The sequence below is a fragment of the Diadema setosum genome, chromosome 10 (assembly GCF_964275005.1).
Source record: "Diadema setosum chromosome 10, eeDiaSeto1, whole genome shotgun sequence".
In the NCBI taxonomy this organism is placed as follows: domain Eukaryota; kingdom Metazoa; phylum Echinodermata; class Echinoidea; order Diadematoida; family Diadematidae; genus Diadema; species Diadema setosum.
In genome coordinates, this window is record NC_092694.1 from 19,857,890 (window position 1) to 19,877,859 (window position 19,970).

The following is a 19,970-nucleotide window of genomic DNA, read 5'->3' on the forward strand; positions in this document are numbered from 1 at the left end:
CAAGAAAAAATAGCCCAGGGGCATGATGCTCAAGTGCTCTGCAGTCAAATTAAACATAAATACAAATTTCTTGCTGTAACCCTTGATGGAATGCCATTACTGAATAAGAACTAGAACTTTTCAGAGGCTTCACAAAACAATCGCCATGTATTATAATTTCTATAAGTTATTCTATGCAAAATACAATTACTGTAAAAGTGGAAATTTTCGTACATTTCGCACAGCCAGAAACCAGCATGAAAATAAAGACCCACAAATATTCTTGTTTGTCATATGGTCCATGTTAATAAATGTCTAGATTCCACAGAATTAAAAATACGCAAAATTCATCTTACTCAGCAGAGTTAAAAAATTACTCGTGCAAAAATAACCACTTTTACAATAACTTGACAGAGAGGATGATGACTGAAATTCACTGCTCTTCCTAACAGTTTCCCTACCCCAACGTTCCCATGGGCACCACAAACATGTTTTGAAAACTTTGCACTCTCTACCCGTAAAAAGGATTCCTGCCAAGTCTGATTAGCATGCACTATGAAAGACAGGATCAATTCCATTACTGGGTCCCACCCTGGAGATGCCACAAAAATCTCCCCCATAAATAATCTGCACACAATAGCACTTGTGTCCCACATGATCTAGAGATGTTATCCATCATCAATGCTTCAGATATTTGAGACAATTACTTTTAGGGCCCTGATCTGGCCTAAAAAGGGGTGCCAAATTAAATATACTCCCCCCCCCCCCAATATTCCCATGGTGTTTTTGGTCCTGAACCAATCAAACAACTTTTATCTCCTGCAAAGTTTGGTAAAAATTGGACCTTGGTATGTAGAGGAACAGATGAAATGTGAAAATGGTTTATTGACATGCAGACTGAACAAGCAAGTACACATATGGTTAACTCACTGTGGAAGCGGTGTTAGCTGCCCAATGTTAGAATGGTGCCATATAGCATGGGTGATTGCAATGACATAGGCACTGGCTGTCTCTGTGTAGAGCGGGTGAGTAGAGGCAAAGTTGAGCTCTGCAAACAAGTGGGTAAGGTTCGTTCGGGAGGTCAGTGGCACAACCTTTGACCAACCAAGGTGCTCACTGCACACAATCTCTACAATCCGGTCCTGGATGACCTCACAGTAGGACTCCTGAAATGCAGAAACAAGTTAGAATTAAGTTACTCTACTGAATCTAGGAATTCTGAAAACTATAATAAGTACATTCTGTTTAACAATGAAAACACATTTTTGTTGACTTTATGTCAGTGACATATTTTTATTTTTTCGATTCAGTAAATGACCAAGTTATTTCATAAAATATCATGTTTTCATTCCAAACATGGTTGATACTGACTTCTTGGAATTACAATTAAATTGGAATTTTAACATATATCTGGAATTGCTTTTCTGACCACTTTATGCCAAAAGGGAGAGTAAACTTGGGGTATTTTCCTGTTTATATGTATATCAATTTGGGTGAATATATTTTCATCTGTGAAAACCATACAAAAGTACAAATCACATATCATGTACATATCAAATAGCAACCCTATCAGTCCTCAAGAAGTTTAAGTTCTCACTGTATACTATTCATTCATTTTCTAATCTTCTTAAAGCTTATCACAATTTAACGCTAGAATCTAGGTAAGACTTTTCAGATTGATAGATGCACCAAACTCCATGGATACTAGTAGCAAGGAACATTATGATATATAGGATCTATTGGATGGAAACATATATCAAAAGGTTCGATATGCTGCTGAAGAAGACTATGATGAGAAAAATGTGTATGATCTGTACAGCAGAAGTCATCATCTGTTTAAACATGGGTTAGTCATCATCTGTTTAAACATGGGTTAGTCAAAATCCTTTTAAAAATGCAAACCAGGTACCTTCTAAGTTATCTATTCATTTATCTTTTTTTTTAGAAGTCATCAAAATGCAGTATCACTGCCAAGACCACAGCATGCACAGCCTAGGGTTTTGCACCTCATGTGGGCATTGCATATCTGAATTTGTGTTCCCAATTATGATGCACAACTTCCCCAAATAACACTTCTGTAAGCATTACAAAATATTGGTTGCTAGGGTTTTAGCACCATACAGAGTAGGAATACTTATTCTATCATCTGTAACTGTAGTAACATATGATCTACACTGTATATGAAAATATTTTTGTATGGAAGAATATTTCCAGAATGTGAACATGAAAGAGCACAGCAAATGATCTTGTTTATGCATACATATGTGATCTGCTACAACAAAAGGATCCTGAAGTCGCTGACGGCTGAGATGAGAAAATTGAGTTTGAAGTCACATCCTCAAAATTGGTCAAAACAATCGGATTTCTGTTTTTGACATAATTCTGTACTCTAATGTTTTGTCTAACATCTGCCGAAATTTCGAAGCTAAATGATCAAAGGAAAGGCAAGAAATCAGCGTTTTTCTGGGCCATGATTTTCCGACTTTCAATGTAACAGAAACGTGTCCGAAGATTTGGATTTAGCGCCGCAGCTAGGCTCCGCCCCTAGCAACGAGGGAGTGATCTTATTGGTCAGTGCGTGGCATCCTGATTACTGATTGGTGGTGCGTAGACCGCTGGCGCTAAGCTTGAATGAACATCGCAGAGGTAGCTAAGAGCCTACCTTCTATTGTCATGCGGTGAAAACTGTCTCGCCTCCCCTTGATCATGATAGTGTCAGAAGGATAACTTTGAAGGCATTTTTCTTGAAACACTGATTTCCTCAACCACTTGACATGCGCTAATAAAATCATTGATATCTCTGTAACCAAGTACTTTTATGAGTTGTGCTACATATGAAATTAAAGTAGAAAAGTAAGGAGATAAATCCGTGCAGTTTTCAGAAAATTGTCCTCCCCCGACTTTTGGAGCCTTTTGTTGTAGCGGGTCACATATAATATGACAAGTTCATGTAGATGCTTGTCCTTGTCTATTTTGTGGTCAATCTTGCTTTTTTTTAAGGGCAAATAGAGCATTTGATTATATAACAGCTTTCCATTATGTGTTTCATAATCTTTTTCAGATCTGAAAATCTGACTAAAATGTCATTACAATGCATAAAGTACAAGACAGTGTATTTACTGGCAAGGAGGTGAGGACAAGAGCAATGGCATTGATCCACATCATGATGTTTTCACGAGGCAGCTCTGAGGGGCTGTAGTTAACACAGGTGTGAAGGAGTACATACAGAGAGACTTTCAATTGCAATCAGAAGCACATCAGAATGTATACCATTATCATCACAAATCATCTGGACATTATTATAAAATTCAGACAAATCAGAAACAGAATGGCATTTACAGCAGATACAATAATTGCACAAGTAAGGTCAGAATAAAACTTGAGAACACACACACACAAGAAAACAATGTATATATATATATATATATATATATATATATATATATACATATATATATATATAAACCCTTCAAAAAAAGTTTGGAAATCTGATTTCAGTTGTAAATTTCTCCAGTTTGTAAGCATTATACAATACATGCTTGATATCAATGGAAGAGTATTAAATTTTCTTTAAAATGATATCCTACTCATTATGATTATGCTATCAAGTAAAGAACTGTACTCAAAAGTGTCTGATAAGGTCTGCATTGAAAAGTTGCAAAACGAACAAGAACTGTCCTTATGAATGAGAATGGTCGTGAAGAGTACATAAAGAACATGTTCTTTGGTGTTATCTTTTGTTCTCAACTGGTCAGCCATGAAGGCAAATTTCAATAGACATCTTAACTTCACATTCAAATTTTCAGTGGTGGCATGCCAGGCAATGTTGATAGCTCATCAAGTTTTATGGTTTGTACATCATGCCACTTGTAAGCAATTTCCAAAAACCCCGTGCCATAGGGCAAATTTAAGCTGAGATGCTTCAAAAAGATGACAACGCAAAACCACATAGAGCGAGACATGTGCGCAACTTTCAAGAGAGAGAGAGAGAGGGCATCATTAGAAATGGACTGGCCTCCATACAGCCCCGACCTCAACCCCATAGAACATTTTTGGGATCAACTTGGTCGAGCTGTGGGGAAGAGGGTCACAAATGCAACAACATATAGGCAGGACTCCGTCAGATACTGGTTGACACCAACCAACAGCATGAGGACACGGTGCCAGGCGGTGGTGCAAGCACTTGGCTCGTCCACCAGATGCTGAGCCCCGATCATGTTCATTGACAATATAAAGACAAAGTAAACATAAAGTAAACACAAAATAACGACAAAATGAAGACAAAATAAAGATGAAATTCCAATAAAATCAAGACCATGCCATTTCACTTCTTTATGTCTTTGTTGCGGTTAATGTGGCGAGGTTCTGCGAGATGAAATGGTTTGAGTCATGATCGTTTGTGCGTGTGTGTGTGTGTGTGTGTGTGTGTGTAATGCTGTGTATGTGTGTGTGTGTTTTTATCTGTTTGGTTGAACGCATACATGTTTCACTCCATAAAAATGCTGATGTTACAGTAAATGAACACCAAAGAAAAAATGGGAACTCACTCATCAAGAGAAAAATGCATTACGGATGTCAAAAACTGGGCCATTTTGCAGCTTTTCAATTCTGACTTTACCTCAAGCACTGCACCTCCATGTATACAATAATCATAACAAGTATGGTATCATTTTTAAAGAGAATTAAACAATCTTTCTGTGGTACTAAGCACAAATGAATCATTTCTAAGGAAATATGAGAAATCATTGATCAAACTCAAATTTCCAAACTTTTTTTGAAGGGTTTATATATATATATATATATATATATATATATAAATCCCAAACACTAACCCTAAACACAAACCTGCAGTTATGGAGGTTAGCCTTTTAATGTTACCACTTTCGTTTACAGACCCATCCATTCAGTGAGAGATTCATTGTTCCTTCATGTGACACTTAAACTTGGAAAAAGTGTAATATGTTTTTGTTTCTTAAAAGTTCATGTGTTCAGTCATGCATGACATTTTCAGCATAATTAGGTATCAGCGGAAAGAGAAAGCGTTCCCCTTTCCTCACAACCAACATTGTGCTCTCCATAGCTGACAATTATGAATATATATATATATATATATATATATATATATATATATATATACAACGCATATAAAAAAAATCCAGCTTTGGAGGGCTAAAATTTCATAATTGTCAGCTATGGAGAGCACAATGTTGGTTGTGAGGAAAGGGGAACTCTTTCTTAAGACTTCTTAACTCTTTCTTATATATATATATATATATATATATATATACAATGCATATAAAAAAAAATCCAGCTTTGGAGGGCTAAAATTTCATAATTGTCAGCTATGGAGAGCACAATGTTGGTTGTGAGGAAAGGGGAACTCTTTCTCTTTCCACTGATACCTAATTATGCTGAAAATGTCATGCATGACTGAACACATGAACTTTTAAGAAACAAAGACATATTACACTTTTTCCAAGTTTAAGTGTCACATGAAGGAACAATGAATCTCTCACTGAATGGATGGGTCTGTAAACGAAAGTGGTAACATTAAAAGGCTAACCTCCATAACTGCAGGTTTGTGTTTAGGGTTAGTGTTTGGGATTTCTATAAAACATCTTATGGTTAATTTAATATGGCCACCTGTCTGAGTGGTCACTCCTAAGACCAACCCACACAGTCCATTTTCCCCTGTCCATATTCAACACATATTAGCTTGCATCGCTAAACCATGTCTTGAATATGAAGAGAGAAAAAATGCATATGGTTTAGCCTTTGTGGGAGTAACGAAGTTACCAACAATGGTGGCCATACTGAAGGTTACAGACCATAAAAGGTTTATATAGAAGAAACCCTAAACACAAACCTGCAGTCAATGCACGCTGGCCTGTTAATGTTACCACTTTCATTGACAGATCCTATCCATTCTGCGAGACAAGAATTGTTCCTTCACGATAACACTCAAACTTGGAAAAGGTGCAATTTGTCTTTTTAAAGTTAATGTGCTCAGTCATGCATGATATTTGTCAACATAATAAGGTATCAATGAAAAAGAGTTCTTTCCTCACAACGTTGCACTCTCCAGAGTAGACAATTATGAAATGGTAGCCCTCCAAAGTTGGATTACCTTTTTTTTTTTTTTTTTTTTGATACGCACTGTATATACTGGACATGGTGTCACAGCATTTGGCAAGTGCAATCTTTCTGCAATCTCTCAAATATCAAATATAACCAGACAACATATATCATATCTATACTGAGGTACAGGTAGGTAGGAACTGGAACTGGATGTTTGAAACTTTCAGATATCACTGTGGTACAGTCACAAGTAGAACTATCACTGAATGTGATTAATATTCCAGTACCTAAACCTGAGGGTGCTAGCTCATTCCACAATACTCACAATTTAGTATGTTCTTTACTGAAAAATTTTACCATGGTAATGCATTGTTCAACATTATGACTAAAGATGTGTTTTGCTCATTTGAAAATTGGTCACATATACCAAATCTCAATTCAAATGCCCCCAAACTAAGGGAGTAAGCAAAATCCACTGGTAATTGATATAATTTTCTTAAAACATTGCTGTTAACCATGGCAACACACTGTTTGACATTGACAAAAGATGAAGTTTGCACATCTACATGACAAAGCAGTCACATGTATAAAATTTCAAGTTAAGTGCTGAAAAACTGAGGAAGTTTGTTAAATCCACAAATTTTTCTTGTTGTTTTATTGAAGAAGATGTGGATACCTTGGCAATGCGTTATCTAATACTTCAAAAAGATGCGTTTTGCACATCTTAAAATGCATAAATTAGCATAATTTAGCATAAATGATAATCGAAAAAAAAATTAACTTCATGGTACTTTAGATTATGTCATGGGCAATGTGTGTGCCAATTTTTGTCGCGATCACGCAGTCGATGGCCGAGATCTGGGCATTGCTAAAATATGTGTTTGGCACATTTGACATTTATATTGGTCAAATGTGCCAAACCTCAAGTCAAATGCTCAACTAGAAATGTCGCTACGGCAACTGGTATGCCTCCGCCATAATGCATGGTTCTCCTAATAGGTCTATAGTACATGTGGACAATGTGTGATTACATTTTCACAAAATTGGCAAAATATCAAAATGACAAGTTTGTCACAAATGTGTTATATGCTCACCTTCCTTGACCTAGGTTTAATTGGATGAATAGGAGAGCATGTATTTGGAGATTTAAGAACTTAAACTTGACTTTGATCCATTCATAAGTTTATGCACTGAGTAATTTTCAAGGTATGGAGAAAAAGTGCAATTTCTGTATTGAATAGTAAATTGTTGCCATTTTCATCTGGCCTTTGACCCTAAAATTCATATTAAGATAATCACTGTCAGGGAGAACATGCAGAAATCTGTAGTAAGTTTCAAGATAACTTGAACCATTTCCTAGATAGTATTAACAGTCAGTCCGCAACACGTATGCTAATGAGCCGATCTGGCAAGATTTATTCAGCACTCTCGTTGACGATCTTTACGTTCGAAAGGTGTCTTGTCGTGCGAGATTTTGCGAGACTTTGATAGGGCTATGGTTTTCACAGTGTAGCGACTTGTACATACATTCGTCATGGCTACAAGTCACGGTAGATTGTTCTCCAGACTTTGATCTTTATTTTGATACTAAATTTACGTATAACATCGGATCTTATCATGACTATAGAATCAGTTGAATTTGCGTAAATTTTACCTGCTTTTCACGGAAGATTTTGTCGTCTAAATTTCTTTTTTGGTTCCTGACCGGATTAAGAAACTGTTGTTTCTGATTTTGGCTTTTTCGTAGAGAGGAAACTTAGATGCTCATCATATGTTGGAGTCAAGGAGACGCAAGCATGATTTATACTAGTTTTTCCGTTTTGAAATGTCTGTAAAATTCACTCCTAAGCCGGAAGTTATGCTCCACACAAAGTGTACAGTGGCGCGAGAGAGCTCTCTCATTGGACAGTGCTTGCCTCCAGCACTTGAACTTGGCTTGAACTACACCCGTGCCAAGAAACCGCAAGTGGCATGAAACCGTTATGTAGCAGCGCAAACGTAATGCAAGTGCTTAATGCAAGCGCTGTCCAATGAGAGAGCTTACTCTTGAGATTGCACGGTTTCAAGCTGATCAGCACTGACATCGATGTATATTTTACTGGTTCCTGACCGGATTAAGCAACAAATTGTCAAGATATTTACATGGATACAAAGATTTGGAGATGGACTACCAAATAAAGCATTTTCATTGAGACGCAAGGTGAATTTGGTATTTTTTGAACGTCTTGAACATGTACTGCATGAATTACTTTTTTCATCATTTTTCAAGCTCAAATTACGCTATGATATTTTTCATTTACAATAATTTGAGTAACATGTGACGATAGTTTACATATTTTCCTTGAATTTGATACCAAATTTGTGAACATAAGGTGTATTTTTGTTGCCGAAAGCCCAAGGACAAAATCCCCTTACGCAGCTCATTACGTATGCAAGCCTAGAGCGGGCTTGCATACGAGTTGAATAAATACGAGCGAATTATCGGGTGCTGCGGACTGACTGTTATGGAGGAAACAGTTAGTTCAGCACTTTCACTAGATCTTTGACCTTTTGACCTTTGAAGCAAAAAAGAAAAGAAAAGAAACTTAACAGAGAATCTCTATTGGGTTATACATGCATACACCAAGTGTACAAAAAAATAATCCTGCTGGCATTGCATAAATATGAGGGAAATAGTAAAATTTTGAAGTGTTGCCCTTGACCTTTGACCCCTGACCTTTGACCCCATGAACCCTAAATTCTCTAGATAATCACTGCCAGTCAGTTCATGTATATATACTATGTTCCATGAAGATACCTTGAACAATTTCCAAGGTACAGAGAAAAAAGTGAAATTTTAATAATTTTACTTGACCTTTTGACCTTTGACCTCATGACCCCAAACTTTCACCAGAGAATCTTAATTGGGTAATACATGTATACACTAAGTTTCAACAAAATATCTTCAGGCAATGCATAGATATGGAGGAAATAGTGAAATGTTATGTATTTGACGTTGACCTTTCGACCTTGAGCATGTGCACCCAAAAGTTGATAGACACAACTTCACCCCCTAATACACATACATGCCAAGTTTCATTAGGATACCTCTAAAGGTTTTTTAGTTACGCTTGCCACAAAATTCATTACGGACGGACGGAAGGACGGACAACCCGAAAACATAATGCCTCCGGCACCACTTCGTGGCGGAGGCATAAAAACTGAGAGTTAGCTAATTCCACTGGTTATTTGCATGATTTTAATGAAAAAGATACCATTACCATGGCAATACATTGTCCCACAATGAAAAATATGAAGTCTGCACATTTACGTACTATAGCAGTCACATGTGCCAATGTCAAGTCAATGTTAAAAAATGAGAGAATGAGCCAAATTCACAATATTTTCATATAATTTTTGTCAAAAATGCTCTTATCATGGCAACACATTGTTTGACAATGACAGATGAAATCGCACATCTACATACTGTAGCAATCACATGTGCCACATTTCATGTCAAATGCTCTAAAACTGAGGGCGGTAGGTCATCCACATAATTATTTTTGTATAACTTGTATAAAAGCTGCTGTTGCCATGGCAACTGATTACATAACACTCACAAAAAAAGGTGCCTTGCACAACTACACATTACATTGATGGCATGTGCCAAAAAGTCAGCAGTAATTGCTTCAAACTGAGTGAAAAGTTTGTTCCACCACATTTTTTTGTGATTTTTATGAAGATTTGTGGTTGCCATGGCAATGCATGTGATCCTCACAAAAAAGGTATTACGTACATCTACCTATGATAGAGGTCACACATGTGAAATCTGGGGTAAATCGCTCAAAAACTGATACCCCCATCTCACTAGGAAGGTGATCACAGTGACCGTGGCCATCTGTGAAGATTTCACAAATTGTGGCACAATCACCCTCCATCTTCATTTTTGGCCTACGAGGCAATTATACAAGGTTTCCCCACATTCAACCTGCGCTGAAAGCGATAGTACCATGATTATAGTACAACTCTGCCATGTTGTTGCCACTTTCCAGGCCCAACGAGATGTGCTGCTTCTGCCATCAGACAAATCATATTGCAATAGACCTTGCTCCAACAGTGGTACGATCAGAGCACTGTGATAGGGGTAATGCCAAGCTCATGATATGATCTCAAGCGATTGGGGTATAAACGTGTATATGGGGCTACATGATTGAATTTCTTCAGTCAGATGCCAGTGTTGCACTAACAAGGTTGTGCATAATATGTTTCAACCTAGTAGCATTCTAGAACAACACCAGATGAACCTGGTGTGAAATTGCACTGTTAGTTAAGTCATCCATCCAACTAACAGGCCATGGGTGAAATTATGCATACTAAAGCAGGCCTCGAAATAGGATTTTGGAGGGGCAAGGCCATTTAGAAAAGGGCACTTTTTCCAAGAGGCCAGGGCACCAAGGCCACATTGGAAAGGGCATGTTGGGTGTTTATACGTGATGTGAATGCCCCATAGAGCTGTATGCTATTGACCGTGCTGCTACACTCCAGCAGCGCACGCATGCATAAGATCTCTCCGCAGCAGACAACGTTAGGCAGTAGGCCATACGCTATACGATGTAGGTTCTGTAATACAGTACGTTCTCAACGTGTATGCCGCGCTCGCTTTGGAGCACTTCCGGCGCCATTTTGCTTTGAGTATGAATGCAGAGCGAGAGAGATGGTAATGCTCGCAGCCGTCCTACAGGCCTGGCATTTTTTAGCATGGCTTGCGACCACTTGCTCTGGCCCGCCGCTGCCTAGCTAGTAACTCTGTGGCTGCTGCGCTGCGGAGGCAGTCGGGACGGTAAAAGCCGGTCGGACGTACATGTACGTAGACTTCTACACGTCGTCTCGTATCTCGAAAAGATACTTTGAGTTTGAATCAGATATATTGGGACGCGAGTGAACTGAAGGTATGATATTTGAGATCAGGAAAGTTGTTCAAGCTTATTAAAGTGTAGACTTTGAGAAAGGGCATATTATTATACGTCATAAATAATAACTTTCATTCTAAAAGGGCACCACGGCCACAAGAAAAAGGGCACATTTTTTTTTTTGCCATAACTTTTATCAAGGAAAAAAAGGCATTGTGGCCAACGAGAGGGGCACCGATGGCCATGGCCTTCGGTGGCCGTCGGTTAATTCGAGGCCTGCTAAAGAACCGGCCTATGAGCTACAATATAGCTACAAATCATATCGAACAATGAGCCAATTTTATGAAGATATTTGCAATGATTGCAACTTAAACCACTTGCATTGGATAGCAATGGTAGATGAAAAACAAACAATTTTTTAGGTGAAAATTTTCATGGGCAATGGCGGCCACTAGCTTTGATGCGCTCGAGTTACACTTTACAAGTTGCTACCACGTTAGAGCTACAAATATGCCACTTTTGATACATTCATGAGCTGATTGTGATATGCTCTAAAACCACCCCACTGTCTGTTGTGGAAGTTTTGGACATGTTCAAAACTTGATGGTGACCATGGCGATGGTGGCAACCCTCAACACTTCTGAAAGGCTCAACATATGATGGAGAAGATTTGAAGTGATCAAGCCAAGATATGCCACGCTTTGTTGATTTTTGAGGATCATAGCGGAATCACATCTTGTGAGATGGTGGTATGAGGGAGTTAGGTCAGTCTACAAATTTTTAAAGGATTTGTATAGAAACTTGTTGGCCCATGGCAACAGATTTTTTAATACTCAAGAAAAAGGTGTCTTGTACAACTATACATTACATTGCTTACATGTGCCAACTTTCAGCTGAATTGCTTTAAAACTAAGAGTAGTTTGATCAACAATATATTGTGATTTTTATGAAAATTTGCTGTTGCCATGGTAATGCATAACGGGGTACTGAAAAAAAAAAAGGGTCTTGCACATCTTCTCAGGAAAGTGGTCACACAAGCCAAACTTTAGGTCAATTGTTCAAAAAAATAACAGAGCATTTTGAGCCATGACATTTCGCCCGATTTTTACGAAAATTTGTGGTTACCATGAAGGTAATGCATTGCTCCAAACAGACGGATAAGGCGTCTTGCACATTTTCCTATGACAATGGGCGCACACGCCAAATTTGAGGTCAATTGCTCAAAAAATGAGAGAGTAGTTCAAGCCAGAAGTTTTGCAACCAACTGACTGACCAACTGCCTGACCGATTGCCTGGCCACCTGACCTCAGTGTGATTCCTACATATATATCTGGGTGGGGGTATAATAAATCTGGTGAAATTCATTGTAAAATGTCATGTAATACAATCTAAGAGTGAACAAGGAAAAGTAGAAATTACGCGGTGCGTAAAATATGTCCCCGCCGGAAGTAGCATTTAGTATCAAAATGTACAATATCGGTAAAAAAATCAAGGTCAAAGAAGTCAAAGGTCAATAATTCTGTGTAGAAGTTTTGAAGCCCTCACCTAGTGCCATCACAAAAAGCAAACGGAATCGAAATCGGGTTTTGATAGAAATGGCGAAGGAGTAGCATTTTGTAGCCAATTTACAATATAGGTCAAAAATCAAGGTCAAAGGTCAAAGAAGTCAAAGGCCAAAATTTTGTGTAGAAGTTTTGAAGCCCTCACCTAGTGCCATCACATAAAGAAAACGGAATCGAAATCGCGTTAGAAATGGCAAAGGAGGAGCATTTTGTAGCCAATGTACAATATAGGTAAAAAATCGAGGTCAAAGGTCAAAGAAGTCCAGGGTCAAAATTCTGTGTAGAAGTTTTGAAGCCCTCACCTACAGACTGTAGTGCCATCACATAAAGCAAACGGAAATGAAATTAGGCTAGAAATGGCAAAGGAGTAGCATTTTGTAGCAAAATGTACAAGGCAGGTCAAAAATCAAGGTCAAAGGTCAAAATTCTGTGTAGAAGTTTTGAAGCCCTCACCTAATAACATCACATAAAGCACACGGAATCGAAATCGGGTTAGAAATGGCGAAGGAGTAGCATTTTGTAGCAAAATGTACAATATAGGTCAAAAATCAAGGTCAAAGGTCAAAGAAGTCAAAGGTCAAAATTCTGTTTAGAAGTTTTGAAGCCCTCACCTAGTGCCATCACATAAAGCAAACGGAATCGAAATCGGGTTAGAAATGGCGAAGGAGTAGCATTTTGTAGCCAATGTACAATATAGGTCAAAAATCAAGGTCAAAGGTCAAAGAAGTCAAAGGTCAAAATTCTGTGTAGAAGTTTTGAAGCCCTCACCTAGTGCCATCACATAAAGCAAACGGAATCGAAATCGGGTTAGAAATGGCGGAGTAGCATTTTGAAGCAAAATGTACAATACAGGTCAAAGGTCAAGGTCAAAGGTCACAACTGAAATTCTGTGTAGAAGTTTCAAAGCTCCCATGTAGTGCTATCATATAAAGCAAACAGAATCAAAATTGGCTCATAAATGACAGAGAAGTAGCAAATTGAACATTTTGATCACACACGGACGCACAGACAGACAGACAGACGGACGGACAGACAGATGGACGGACACACGGACACACACACGTACGGAGCCCGTTTCATAGTCCCCTGCTCGAACTCGTTCGGCGGGGACAAAAAGAAAACCAACTTATTCACTTCAGCTTTTCTACTATCAAATTGATTTAAGTAATTAAATACTTTGCGACTGCTCCTTTGGGAATAACTACTGGATGCAAAAATAAAGACATATTTGCCACATAAAGCTATAAATTGATATCTATGTGTATGTAATCATTATATCATTGGCACCATGCATAAGAAGGCTACTACGAAAAAGTAGCCTGATGTCATAAAGAATAAATGTTAAGTGTGCAAACATGGTACATTCACTTACTTTTTCAGCACCACATCCAAGACAGCATTGCCTACCATCTTTGGATAGGCTGGGAGAGCCATCAGCTCAACACATACACAGTACAAGGCATGAGCTGTGATGTTGGGAAACTCATTGAAACGCCAGTCAAAGGATGGGAAAGATGACTTGTCCTGCAAGGCTGAGAAAGGGCTAATATCAAGGGCCACAAGAACTAGCCAGAACAAATCATAATTCTGTCATGCACTCTTAAACAATATTACAATTGATCAAAATACTAAGTGACCAACAGTCCTCATTGAGGTATACAAGTACATATTATCAGTAACTCTTAAAGAATATGTCACATACAATATTATAGGCAAGACATCAATCCCATTTGGTAAAACATTAAAAAAACCCACAATAATTACATGAGGCCATTCAAATGAAGTCACTCTATGAGCATCCATTGAACCTTTACTCTTATCCAATGATGCACATGTACTTTGAACTCTGTACATTATTTCATCACTCCCCAAGCTATGTATGCCACACACTATGGGCTCCAACAGTCGTAGAATAACAAGCACATTTCTGAAATTTAGACAGTTATTGGTATATGTGGTCACAAAGGCTCAGAATCCTAGACCCTGTTTACAGTGCGAGGCTCAGCCACGGCTCGGACCGAGCCGAGCCCACCTTCATTTCAGTGTAAACGCGCAAAACGCGAAAACTAGTATAATTTAAGGTGGTTTTGTCCTGCAAAGGATTTTTTCCTTCGGCAAAGACCTTTGCCTGAACGGCGACTTTGTCGCCTTGGAATTTAGTTGGCAAAGGGTCTGAAAACCAGACTATACCAAATTACATTTGTTTACAAGCAGAGCGCCACTACGACAAAATATTGAAAGGTTTGAATCAAAAGCGCGGCCGAGCCCAGCAGTGTAAACGGACAAAATTGCGGGGCTCGGCCTCGCAATTGAGGTTGGGCTCGGCCGCGGCTCGGCCCAGCCTCACACTGTAAATGGGGTCTTATTGTATAAAACATAAAACCCCTCATCAGACTGAAAATTGTCCAGTTTGGTTGAAATCTACCATGCATTTTCCACATTGCTGCTCTCCACCCAGGAGTAAAAATTGGTACTCATGGTTTATGTTGGTCGATCAACATGTATTTGCCTGTAAAATGGCAACTGGCTGAAACATTCCCAAGGGAGTGGCAAGTGAGCACTGTCAGTGGTGGTTGGAGGTATCGGTAATGTATCCTGTGACTGGGGTGATAATAGTCTGCAAAGCAACTACTTTATTTAAAGGGACTGTACAGTACTGGTTGATGTGGGGATTCATGTTTTGCACATTCCTAAGTGAGATAATGAGAAACCTCTTATGAAATATGAAAGAGCATGTAATTTTAAGAACGGTTCAACGTTTGTTTGATGAAAATTGGTTTTCAAATGGCTGAGATATCCAAAAAAGTGATAATAATAAAAGGCGACATGCCACAACTTTATTAGGATCTCTTTGTTTCACCTTGTTTTTGGAGATCTCGGCCATTTCTTAACCGATTTTCATCAAATAAACTTTTGATACCCCATGGAATTGGATGCTCTTTGACATCTCATAGAGTGGTTTCTGAATATCCTGCAAAACACTAAAAGCTAAATTCTCGCCTCAACCAGAACTGTACACACCCTTTAACATACATTTAAATATATATATATATATATATGTTTTAGCTGTGAAAACAAGCTTTTGTGATCTTGCATTTAATTCTTGGTCAAGTACACTATCAGGGTGATAATTTCAATGTAAAAGTAGATTTGTAAATGGAATCAGGGCAAAGTGATTTCTTTTTTATAAAATCAAATATTAGCTAAGTTCCACAAATTTAGTCCGGGGAGAGGTGTGGATAAGTGGTTAAGAAGTAGATAAGAGATTATCATTAGGCCAAAAAAAAAAAAAAAAATGGTTTGTTTGCCCTTCGCGACTGACCGAAAAACACAGAAATTTTGGGTCGGGTTTTTTTTTTTGCTCTTTCAAGATTATTTTTTTTTCCACAAATTTCATCTTCTGCAAATTTGTGAACGGTTTTAAACCCAAAATTATCCATTTTAAGCTACAGGAAGAATGAAAAAAAAAAAGTCTAAAAATGTTATTTCATCTCATCGACCCGTCGTAATCATGTTCGGGCCGCGCAGGGCCGCAGGCTACGTTTTATAGCATGCACTGCATGCTAGCAACCTTTTTGGCTCACGTGCATAGGTAGTGCGCTAGCTAACTGCGACCAGCAGCCCCATACGCATAGCGTAATGAGGCTGTGGACTGTAGCATTCAGGATCATGACAGGGTAGTATCGCGGACAAATATCAACTTAAAATCGAAAAATTTCTTCAATTAGAGGACTTACCAGTGAAGTCGAGAGGAACCTGGGAGAGCTACAATGACATCTTATCCAGTCAATGGATTTGAAATTTGTGCGCATGTGATGTGTGCGCATGCGCTGGCCATCAATTCAATGTAGCTCTCCCAGGTTCCTCTCGACCGAGTCACATTAAGTCATCAATTCGAACAGAAAGGGACTATTGGCAGAACCAAACGTTGCACGAAGCCTGTTGTCAATACTTCAACTTCATTGGTAAGTCTTCAAATTGAAGAAAATTTTCAATTCTAAGTTGATATTTGTCCGCGATACAGTCATACTACCCTGTCATGATCCTGAATGCCACAGTCCACAGCCCCATTACGCTATGTGTATGGGGCTGCTGGTCACAGTTATGCGCTAGCTAGCTAGCTACCGTACCGGCCGCAGCGCAGCGCGACTGCCAAGATGGCTACTTTTGCAGCATCCGTTACCAGCTGTCATGGCACCAAAACTGTTTGGAGTTCAGTTGCCAGCATTTTACTGGAAGGTGCTTTTTTGGAGCTGTTTGCAAAATTTAACAAAAGGGGTCATATACTTTAACCACAGTACAAAGCCGTTTCAAAACAGCTTTGCTTTTATCTTGCTTCAAAGGGCTTCTAGAAACAGGTTTCTGGAAACATGTTTCGGAAACCTGTTTCTGAAAGCACAAATTTGCGGCTTTCGAAAAGGCTTTCCAAACCCCATAATCAAAACAGCTTTGCATTTATCAACTCGTAAAAATTCCTTGAAAGCTGTTTGGAAAACCTGTTTCTGCCGAGAAAAAGAGTTGATAATCGCACTCAAAGATGAACGTTATAGGTGTTTGTCAGTGAGTGTTTCTGCCTCACCAATATGGGTCCTGGCAAGACGTAAATTTGAATGAATCCCTTGTAGTTTTGAGTGCATTAAACTTGCGCCCCATCCTGTACGAAGTTGAACGAGAACTCAAAGTACTGCCAGAAGGATGAGTGTATTACGAGATGCCCTACCAAAGTTACAAAATTACATGGGTAAAAAGGGTATTTAAAAAAAAACAAAAAAACCAAAAAACAAAAAACAATTTTTTTTTTTTCCCTTATGCATTCGAATGAATGGAAATTTGTACCAGGTCACAGGATGCACAATGGACAACACATGACGAATGGTGAATGGTAAAAAATACAAACAGAGAATGTGAAGTGGAGTAAGTTAGTACACTTATTCAGATACTGTGACATTGAAATACTTTTGAAGACTGTTGCAAGGAAATAAACCCTGCTTAACCTGCAGAGAATTGCTGGGATGTGCATGACTCAGCAGCACAGATAAAGAGGATACTGTCCACCAGCCTCTTGATGAGGTTTATGTAGAAGTCATGGTCAGGCTCCCAGCCAACATCATCCTGGGGTTTGGCAAGGAAGTCCAGATAGGCCTGTGTTAGGCACCTGAAAGAGATGTCAGAGTTCATGAAGGTCAGACCTTAGACATGAAGATATTGCTCTAATGAAGTACAAACTATGCAATTGTATATTGCAATGAATTCAAAAAGTTTTAAAAAACTCTCAAAAGTCATGGTCAATATGCTTGGTTTGATTACATTTTAACAGTAGAGTAGTTTAACTTCATTCGAACTGGAAAAAAAGTAATACATGAAGAAGACAGAGTGATCCCATTCTGAAAGAAATGAAGTTGCATACCAAGTAGGTGGCCTGATTCCCTTCTGGGCACTGATGATTACTCCAACCAGCTTCCTCTTTAGGGCAGGACGATCTCTCAGCTTCTTCTCATAGTAGTGCAGAGTATTGAAGAGATATGTCACAGGACGATCTAGGAGATACACAAGACAATAAGGCAAATACTATGAAGACAGAGGAAACATACACAACATAGACGGCACACATTCAGCATGAAGATATTGATGAGGTATAAAGTATTGACATTGGCAATCTTGTAAACATGTTCTGGGGCCTGCCACATAGAGAGTTAAGAGTAATTGCAACTCCCAAAATCAAGAGTAAATCTTTTGAATCAAATGCACCTTTGAGGCCTTGAGTGTGAACCTGTGGCTTTGCAGATGATCTAAGAGCTTGTGCAAAGTTGTATTTGGTTTTTCAAGTCAACAGGACTGCCTTCATTGTAACAAAAGGCTACAAATCAGCATCCTCATGCTGGTAATTTGAAAATTATCACAAACAGGAACAATCCCTTGCAGTGAGGGTGCCATACAAATTATCAGAAATATTTGTTTAAAAGCCAATTATCATACAGTGAGTATTCGATGTGATTGCTGTAACACAAAACTCCCACTTAAAAAAACACACACAAAAAAAACACAACCCCCCCCAAAAAAAAACAACAACACACACACACACACACACACACACACACACACACACAAAAAAAAAAAACGGTCACACTACTCAACCTACAGGTACTCAGGTATACTGGATGAACTTACTATCATTATAACAATTGCTCTGATTGAACTTAGAAGTATGATTAAAACTGTTATTATCTGCAACTGCAAAATCCTGGTAGTACTTAATTCTAAGGCAACCATTCATGTCATCTATTATGGTAGATGAATTATTATTGGATCATAGAAGGCATTGTACAATCACAGAACGAAAGCTAGCCTTGATTTCTATTATCAATTTTGACAGCAGACAACCATTTATATACATGTATAACTTACATTGACTTTTAAAAGAGATGGGCATACATTGTAGAGATACAGTAGATACTATGAACACTAGAGGGCTTACTCTCTCATATTGCTGTGTGGATATGCAGGAGCACTCTGCAAAATGTCTGTTTGTGTGTAAGACTCTGTATGTGTGTATGCATATGCATGTGTATGTGTGTGTGTGTGTGTGTGTGTGTGTGTGTGTGTAGGCAAAGACTTTTAACTACGGGAACAATGCAAACTTCCATACAATGCAGTATCCATGATCAAACATTTTCAGGCAGAAGTCTTGAGCACTGTCAAACATGTACTCACAGACTCGAATGACTACTTACTAGAGCAAGAACTATCTCAAGGAGATGACTACGGCAACCAACATGTCCAATGACCAATTACTGACTGCTTAACTGGTACAAACAAATTTGTATAGATTTTTATTGTCTCAACAAGTTATAGTAGTTGTGTTTGACCCACAGCCAAAGCCAAATTAATACGAGTTATTTGCTTCTTTCGTGGAGAGTACCAGTAAGTACTTCAGCATTGGCAAATTCCCATGAAAGTCACAGACAAAACCAAAACTGCACTTGTAACTCCTGTTGGTCAGTATCAATTTCAGTACATGCCGTTTGGTTTGGTGACTGCAGGAGTACAGTTCACTAGAATAATGAGCAAGTTTTGAAGGACATTCTCCACGTAGCGAATGACATAGATGACATACTAGTCCAGATAGAAACATAGGAAGAGCATCTAAAAATTCTAAAAGTATGACGATTGGGGAACAAATTAATCACTTGTCTCGTGAAGAAAATCGTAGTAGGGAGTACAACTTGTCCCTCGCTACTGCTGAGCTTCGTCAGGTACAACAAGACATGGTTGTGTGTGCACATAGGTTATAGGTCTAAAACCACTATTTCGGCACAATTGGACAATCTCAAAACGGGAAAATTAAAGTTGTTAGAACATGTTTCATTTTGATACCAATCCACGAGACAAATATTCAAGTTTGTAGTTGAAAAATATGAACACATAATTTTGCTTCATTTTTGTGGTGTGATAATTTCTTTCA

The 19,970-nt window shown here is 38.5% G+C and overlaps 1 protein-coding gene across 1 annotated transcript in view; it reads right to left on the bottom strand.

Moving 5' to 3' along the window:
- LOC140234098 (mediator of RNA polymerase II transcription subunit 23-like) overlaps positions 1-19,970 on the bottom strand; it is a 126,425-nt gene that overhangs the window by 12,693 nt on the left and 93,762 nt on the right. The window contains exons 27-31 of the mRNA XM_072314179.1: positions 17,916-18,045; positions 17,557-17,663; positions 13,881-14,040; positions 3,100-3,172; positions 910-1,145 (exon numbers count right to left, since the gene is read on the bottom strand). Of these exons, the coding sequence (XP_072170280.1) occupies positions 910-1,145; positions 3,100-3,172; positions 13,881-14,040; positions 17,557-17,663; positions 17,916-18,045 (706 nt within the window). The remainder of the gene's footprint in view (positions 1-909; positions 1,146-3,099; positions 3,173-13,880; positions 14,041-17,556; positions 17,664-17,915; positions 18,046-19,970) is intronic.